Source organism: Psammomys obesus, unplaced genomic scaffold (genome assembly GCF_907164565.1).
Source record: "Psammomys obesus unplaced genomic scaffold, mPsaObe1.curated_primary_1811, whole genome shotgun sequence".
NCBI lineage: Eukaryota > Metazoa > Chordata > Mammalia > Rodentia > Muridae > Psammomys > Psammomys obesus.
Genome location: NW_026594240.1, coordinates 1,646,897 through 1,655,094, shown reverse-complemented (window position 1 = coordinate 1,655,094; position 8,198 = coordinate 1,646,897). Strand labels below are relative to the sequence as shown.

The 8,198-nt window shown below is 52.4% G+C and overlaps 1 protein-coding gene across 1 annotated transcript; it reads left to right on the top strand.

Moving 5' to 3' along the window:
• Positions 1 to 579: 579 nt before the first annotated feature.
• Ppp1r1a (protein phosphatase 1 regulatory inhibitor subunit 1A) lies at positions 580 to 7,505 on the top strand. Its single transcript, XM_055618262.1, has 7 exons — positions 580 to 813; positions 3,912 to 3,972; positions 4,799 to 4,836; positions 5,209 to 5,272; positions 5,850 to 6,005; positions 6,847 to 6,953; positions 7,397 to 7,505. The coding sequence occupies exons 1-7, from the start codon at positions 730 to 732 to the stop codon at positions 7,400 to 7,402; spliced, it is 516 nt and encodes a 171-aa protein (XP_055474237.1). The 5' UTR covers positions 580 to 729; the 3' UTR covers positions 7,403 to 7,505.
• The last annotated feature ends 693 nt before the right edge of the window (positions 7,506 to 8,198 follow it).

Sequence of the window (8,198 nt, the reverse complement as noted above, 5' to 3'; positions counted from 1 at the left end):
AGCCTTTCACCTACTTTGCAGCCCCACAATGTAGCAAGCAGAAAGTGAAATCTAATTCACAAACAGGGTTGGGTTTCACCCCCATGGTTCCTTTTTGACCCTAAATGGCCCTCTCTCCCCAAGCCTAGAGACCTTCTGAGGCCACCCCTTTCCTCTCCGTTCTTGGAGTGCTCCCTAGAGCCAAAGCCTGCACCTGCTCTTTAAATTTTCACCTCCACTCTAGTATTTGCTTCAAGGGAAAGTTCTTTCCTAGTCTAACCTTAATCCCCCATGCTGTGTACCTAAATTTCCTTTCCATATTTTTTCTTTGTGAAATCTCCTTTAGATCACAAATACTCTCTACAATCTACCTCTTGGGCTGTGCCCAGCCCCTAAAATCTGCCCCCAGCTTGGGGGCACCCACCCCTTGCCCAGAATCTAGGATACCGGGACGATTGTCTAGGACAGCGACCCGCCCGAGCCTGGCTAGCTAGCCCAAGGTGCGGCGACCGCGCAGCTTCCAGCGCAGCTACTACGGGGTTAAGGCTCAGGACTTGGGGAGGAGGGGGCCGGGAGGGGCGGTGACGAGCCAATCCGCAACACAGTTCGGGAGCAGAGCGGGGCGTCGAGCCGGGAGCTGCGAGCCGAGAGCCGGGCTGGGGCCGGGGCCGGAGCGCAGCGGGGAGGAAGTGCGCCCGCCCCAGCCCGAGTACCGCCGGTGTTGCCGCCGCCGCCGCCAGGCCCGGAGCCATGGAGCCCGACAACAGCCCACGGAAGATCCAGTTTACGGTCCCGCTGCTGGAGCCGCACCTGGACCCAGAGGCGGCTGAGCAGGTACAAGCAGGGCGGGGCAGCCGGACTCGGCGGAGGAATAGGTAACGGGCGGGGACTCCCGAATCCCTGCCTCGCCCACTAACCCGGCACAGCACCTCTTCCCGGACGCACCAGCCCAGTTTATGGGGGTCTCCATCCCCACTCCCATCGGCCGAACCACGGTGTCTCCCCTTCACCGGTCCCGGTGCCGGGTACCTCCGGAGCGTAGGTCACTCCCTGCCCAGTCCTTGGGACACGACCCCTCCCCCGCTGGCGACCTAACATCCCCTCACACTCAGTCAACCCTCAGAGTTTCTCGGCTCGGTGGCGGCGCTGAGCTAAAGGGTACCGCCGGGAGGGAGCACAGGGCGTGGGGCTGGGGGGCGAGTGAGAAGAAACAGCTCTCCTCCCCGCGCCACAGGAATGACGGCAGCTATGGAGAAGCTCTGGGGCGAGCGAGGGCGGGGGTCTGCAAGCTGCTGTTCCCTTCTGCAAATCGGAGCACGTGGGCCCTGTGTCTACTCCTACCCTTTGGAGTAGGGAGTGGGGGTGGAATGCGGGGCGTAGCGCGGCGGACTGGAGCGTCTAGGGCTGGGGTCCAGGCTTAGCCCGGAGCAAGCCACCAGGAGAGCTTGGCTCACGGGGTGGGAGTGCAGGGCCCTGGCCCAGCCTCCTGGCCTGGCCTATTTTTAGCTCCGAGCAGCTTGGCAGAAGGCAGTGTGTGAGTGAGCAGTGTGTGTCAGCGTCAGTGAGAGTATGGAAGGGCTACTATCTGCGGCACCCCCAGGCCATGTGGTGACCAATTCCTCCCCAAGAGCATCCAGCTCTCTCCAGGCCAAGGCTCCTGCCCCAAGCCACTCACTGTTAAGCTCACCATCTGAAAGACTCATACCTCTGGGAATGGACAGGAGGGAGGTTTCCAGGTTGCTCAAGCAATAGAATTGGGTGTGGATGAAAAAGGACTCAGCAGGTGTGCTCTTTGAAACTTCTGCTTCTCAGATCCAGTGAGGGTACCCTGGCCTCTTTGTCTACCGGGGGACTAAGGGTTATCGCCAGACCTCTAAGGTGTGGCTGAAGAGGGTGTGTTGAGATGTCACACACCTGAGAAGGGGAGAATGAGAAGTGTTTCTATGGGCTCAAGGAATATGCCCATGCCCAGAGACAGGAGATTGGCTAAGATGACTTTTAACTCAAGAAAGGAGGCCCAGGAGGGGGGACTGTAGGAGCCAGAGGTTCTGAGAGCTTCTTCCCACTGGCAGACAGGACCTGACACCTGCTTCTGTTTGGTCTTGAAGGGGGAAGGGAGGAGGGCAGGCCAGCTGGCCCACAGAGCACATGTGGGGGCACATGGCAGTGTTAGGGAGCCAAAGTGGGCAAAGAGCTGGGACTCTGCCTGCTGTTTTTTAGCTCTTCAGAAATCTGTCTTTTGGGCTTGAAAGTTTGCCGCCTCCCCCCTCCCCAAGGCCTTCCTGCTGTCTAAGTGTAGAGGCAAAAGCTCCAAGTAGCAGGGGCTCCTCCCCCCAACCTTCACGGAATGGTGGTAGGGGTGGGGTGAAGAAAGAGTGGAAAGCCAAGTGTACAGCAGAGTGAGGAATGGGGCTGACCTCCACCACAACCTTCATGTGTCCTTGAGAGCTAAGAGAGGTTAGGGCAAAAACAGGAAAGAGACCTCTTTGTTGGGACCCAGGGAGCCTGGCTTTCCTTCCTCCTGCCAATATCACAGTTCTCAAGGACTCAGGGTGCTTCAAATCCCTGTCCAGCCTCAGAGCCCTGCTGACTTTTTGGTCATGGGTTCCTTGGGCTCCCAATACAGGTGCTGTGTCAAGCCACTAATCCTCCTTCCACCCAGTCTCAGTCACTTCCACTCCTCTCCAGTGACTACCCCCATATCCACCACTACCACAGCCCCACCCGGGCAGAAGGAAAGGGGTCAGACTCTAGCAAGGGGGTGGTCCCACTCCCACGTATATGAAGCATCTTGTACCAGAAATAGACAGAGACAATCCACATTTAGTATTTATACACACACACACACACACACCCACAAACACATCTGGCTCTACTGGGACCTTAAAATGTCACTAAAACAGATGCCACTGATTTCCCATGAAGAAAGAAGTCACTGGTAGCTGCATTCCATACATGCTATTTCTTTCTTTGGAAAGAGACCCTCTCTGGCTCAAACAGTCTCCTCTACTATTCCCACTTTCTAGACATCTTATAACTTCCAGCCACCACTGCCAGGGGTAATGATACCAAGGGACAGATGTGAGCAGATCTAAATCTGGTCATTTGGGTCCTCACTGGACCCCGCTTCCTCAGGGATGTTAACTTTACATCCCCATAGTTGAGAGAGCTGCAGGAGCTCCACCCCTGTGTTGCCACTCTCTTTCAAACCTTCCCCAGAAAGGGAAAAACTACACCCCCCAAGACTCTGTGGAATTCAGCAACAATCAACTTAAGAAACAGCAAGACAAAAAAAAAAAAAAAAAAAAAAAAAAAAAAACCAACCAGCAGGAGGGGGTTCAGTTGGAACTCTAGCCACCAATCAGCTTTATATGCTAATTTCTCCTGGAGCTGGTCACCACTGGGATCACTTCCCCTGTTCTCTGACCAATTAAAAAGCCAGTATGTCCAAGGCTAGTGAAACCTTCAAGTATTGAGGGGCTGTGGTGGCCAGGAGAAAAGTGCACTCAACCCTTCATGGCAGGTGAGCCAGAGAGAGGCCTTCTGCAGATAGATATGAGCCCACAAAAGGTTAAAATGTCTGCTTAGCGGGTAGACTGGAGGCTGAGGGAAAGCCCTCTGCCTCTCATGTTATTTCTGACCATTGATCCAGGATGGACAGGAGGACAAAGGCCACAAATCGATGCACAGAATGGACAGAGATTCTGAGGAGAGCTGGATAGGACAAGGGCAGAATGAGGAGGCAGTGCAGGGAAGGGAACATGTAGATGGCTGAGGTGGTTTCTTGTGTCCCCAAGAACAGCTCATCCCAGAAGAAGGAAATGGGCCAAAAGTACTCCAGAGTGACGAGACACTTTTTGAGGAATGTGCAAAATCAAACTGGGTTGTGTTCCTGGTGAACTTGACCTCTTCTTCCTCATCCCCTAACCCAGATTCGGAGGCGCCGCCCCACCCCTGCCACACTTGTGCTGACCAGTGACCAGTCATCCCCAGGTAACCCAAAGGACAAGTGCCTGAAGAAGGGGTCCCTGTAAGAGGGGATGGGTGCTAGAGAGGAAGGGTAAACCGCAGTTGTAAAAATCCCCCCATGCTGGCTCAGTAAGAGTTATTTTGCTTTTAGAAAGATGTAGCTGTGCTAGGAATAAAGAGGACAACCTGATTCCTAAGCTCCCCAGAAACTGGATGGTCAACCTAGTTCAGGTTGCTGTGACAACAGCCTTGTAGCAACTGAGATGTTAATACCCCCACTCACTCCCAAATGCAGTGACAGCTGTGAGGGGGAGAGACCGCCTCCATTATCAGTGCCCCAGGGTAAGGTTAGAACCAGCTCAGAGAGCAGCTGGGACTCTGCTCACTGGAGTCCCCACCAAGGTCTTGGAGAATGTCAGAGGAGCTTGCTAGGAGAGAAGGGACCAGATGCCCAAATCTCCAGCTTCCCCCCAACCTCCATAAGGATGCACACCTGTGGGCCCTGACTAGCACAAGTTTACTATTCTCTCAGGGAGCCCTGCTCTTGCCTGGGAGCAAAAGAAAAACTGGAAGGAAAAAGAGACCTGGATGCTACACAGGAGAAAAAAGAGCAAAAGGACCACAAATCTGCCTTCACAGACCTCAAGGCTGAGGCCAGGATACAGGCTTAGGCTGGTCACATGATCCAAGTCTTGACAAGGTCAAGCAGCAGTACAGGGACCCAGAGAGAAAGGCTCCTGGGACAGCTCAGGGCAGAGGTGACTGCAGAGTCCCTTCTTAAGAACTCAGGTCTTTGGGAGCCCCCTGGGTTTCCTGCTCTTACCACTGTTTTTCCCCCTATTTTCCCCAGAGATAGATGAAGACCGGATCCCCAACCCACTTCTCAAGGTGAGCTGGCCCCTCCTACTCAGCCCAGCCTTCAAAAGCCAACCCCTGGTCCTCCAGATCTGGGGTGTGGCTAAATGAGAGAGAGACCAGCCATTTACTATAGGTTCCGAGTTAGCTCTGCAGAACCAAAGCAAAAACCTTGTTCCCCACCTGTAGGGCTTTGATGCCCTCTTCCATGCACTTCTAAAAGGTGTGTGGGATGCCCTACCTGCCACTCACACAGTCTCCCTGCTCAGCCTGGTGGGAACAGCTAAGAAACAAGAATCTCACACCTGAAACCCACCTGCCCCAATCTCTAATCCAAAAGCATGCCAAGGCAGAGGAGGAGGGTGGGAAGGACTGGCATCCATCCAGGCTCTGTGTCCTTCACAGTCCACTTTGTCAATGTCTCCACGGCAACGGAAGAAGATGACAAGAACCACACCCACCATGAAAGGTTTGGCATCCCCTTCCCAATTTCCCCTCTGCCTGAAACTGGCTGGGGGGAGGGAGGGGTTAGATCTAGTAAACCTTTACAGGGAGTGTCCTTGAGAGGTCACTGGATCTGTGTTTGAGTGAAGCTATTGCTATGTGAAGGAGGCTCCTGTAGCCTTGATGAAACTGATCCACAAACCAAGCCTGAATGCCACCTCCTCACTATGGCAGATAAATAGCACATGTGACCTCATCAGCACAGCACACAGAAGGTACTATATTCCCTGAGTCCAGACTGAGGCTTCTCTCCTGCCCCTAGGGAGACCACAGGTCCTGGTACATTAATTAGGAGTGTCTTCTGTACTTAAATGTTCTTCCCCTCTACTACTTGCCTTTAAAATGGCATTTATTCTCCTTCTTTCATCTCTCTTTATTGCCTAGCAAATGTTTCTCCCTGTTCAGAGCTCAGTGTGTGGAAAATCCAAGCACTCAGCAACATGCACAGACGCATTGGTGGGGCTACTGATTTGAAAGACCTCCCCCAAGGGAGATTTTAGGCAGCTCTATCCTATGTTTCCTTCCTTTCTCTATGCCCCCAGAGCTCCAGACGATGGTTGAGCATCACCTAGGGCAACAGAAGCAAGGAGAGGAACCTGAGGGAGCCTCTGAGAGCACAGGGAACCAGGAGTCCTGCCCACCTGGGATCCCAGACATAGGCTCAGCATCAAGGCCAGATACCTCTGGGAAAGCACAAAGTATGTACAAGCCTGGGAAGGCACCACAACGCAGTTCCCTAGCCTTGTAGGAAGATAGCTTCACCCACTGGGGTAAGGGAAGGAACCGCAGTCTGGGAGAGATGGAACAGCAGCCAAAAGCCCATCAAAGACATGTATTCTACACGTCACATGTTTGAATCACATGTCTTACTTTTAGCCCTCAGAGATCCTGTTGTGACTGGAAAAGGAGGGAAAACCCACCTCACTTGGAACAGTACTCTACCCTGCAACAGAGTGAGGGCTAGAGTCCTGCCTCCACCGCTGGCCACTTTACCAGCAGAGCTGGTGTCTTGTTTCACTTGGGGTTGCCTTGGAGTCTTCCATTGAGTATGGCTCAACACCTGACACATACAAAGGCTGCAATACAGAAACTGTAGTGCTGGTGGTATTAGTCCACAGCCATGGTTCCTTCTCCCACATGTATTCCAGGATTCAGACCATTTCCAATTGTGTGAAAGCGATATGCACAGACTTCGTGTTACATAACACCCAGCAAAGCATCTTGTGATCACATGCTTTTTCTACAGTCCAGTGAGCAGTCACACTAGGTGGGATAAGGAACAGTTAGCCTTGTCAGTTCTTATCACACTTAGCCTCACTTGTTTATACTCAATTTTTTTTTAACTTTTAGAGGATTTTGGAGATTTCGTTTTGTCTTATTTTTATTTTCAATCTCCGGTTACAGGGAAAAAATAGTGAAGCTCTCATAGTAACAAAGAAACCCCATATGGCAAGGTAGATGGGTCTTGGGCCCCTTCTCAGCAGCTGTGCACCTTTATAAAGGCTGGCTCTTCCTCCACCACCCGCTCTTCCTCCCCAGAGCCTGCAGAATCCATCCCCAAGACTCAGGAGCAGTGTGGTGTGGAGCCCAGTACAGAGGACCCCTCAGCCCACATGCCACCACTGGATTCCCATGGAGCCAGCTTGGTAAGCCCCTTGGGCTGGGCTTTGGGGCCTTTAGGAGAGCAGGCTGTAGGGGCTAGTATTTGGAATCAAAAGTGTAGACAAAGGAGCAGTTTTATTTAGTCACTAAAAAGTTAGCCTTTGTGCTGAGGCCACACATCTCCTCTGACAAAGAGTGGGAAGTAAGTGACTACGGGAAGGATCAAATTGAGTTTGTTGTGTAGACATTCTGGAACAGGTGATGGAAGTAGGCTATAGATTTAATTTTATTTTTTTTTTAATAAAGGGCAGTTGGAACCAAAGTATTGTGGGCTGAGAGCAGAGATACTCCCTAACCCCTACCTAAAAGAGAGGATGCTCAGACTGAGATCCATAGCAGGACTGCCTCAGAAAGTAGATAGCTGAGCTGACTAAAAAGGATGAGCCTGTGGTCCTTCAGTCACCTTCCCTTTCCTCCCCCGCAACAGGTCTGACAGGAGTTGGCACCCTGGGAGAGCCACTGCAGTGTGGAACCTCATGGACACTGGATGTTTCTTAATCTCTTGTTTTTAAAAGTGATAAATTTGGTGTTAGGTCCTTGGTGCTTTTCTTCTTTCCAGCCTGGGGATTCCTTCCTTCCTCAGCTCCTGTCTGCACTCCACAGCCCCCACCCTCAGGACCAACTAGGGGAGGAAATAGGAAACAGATAGAAACCTAGCCTCTACTTGCATAAAGAGAAATGGAAGTCGTGTCAGGGTTTTCCTTTCTTGCTGTGGAAAGCTCTGTCCTCATTGCAGGGCTGCAGAGCTGCAGACTCTGGGAGACTGCTGCTGGAAAGCAGATTCCCAGACCAGCAAGGACTTGCTGTAGCGCCATCTGCTGGAAATAGGTGGGAAGTGCACCTTGTCCCTGGACACCTGAGAATGGCAGTACTTGGAATTGTCTGGCCTCCAAATGTGCAGCCACTGTTCCTTGATTGTCAAAGAGCACAGTGGCTAGAAATTCAAAGGGTCACCTCGCCCCTTTTCCTACCTGCTGAGGTCAGGGCAAAACTAACACTATGCACAAACAGAAATGGTCTCTGATCCTAGCCAGGCTTCTCCTGCTGTTGATTCTGATTAACCCAAAGAATTAAAGAGAGGAAGAGAGAAGGCAAGATTCTTTCACCCCCTTTGCTGCAGCAGTGCACAGCCAAAAAGAGGATAGCCTGGGCAGTGAAGGGCTGTATGCCCCCCAGATAGGTTTCCCCTGGGTTGCCCTCCAACGCTCAGGGAGAATACCACAGCAGAG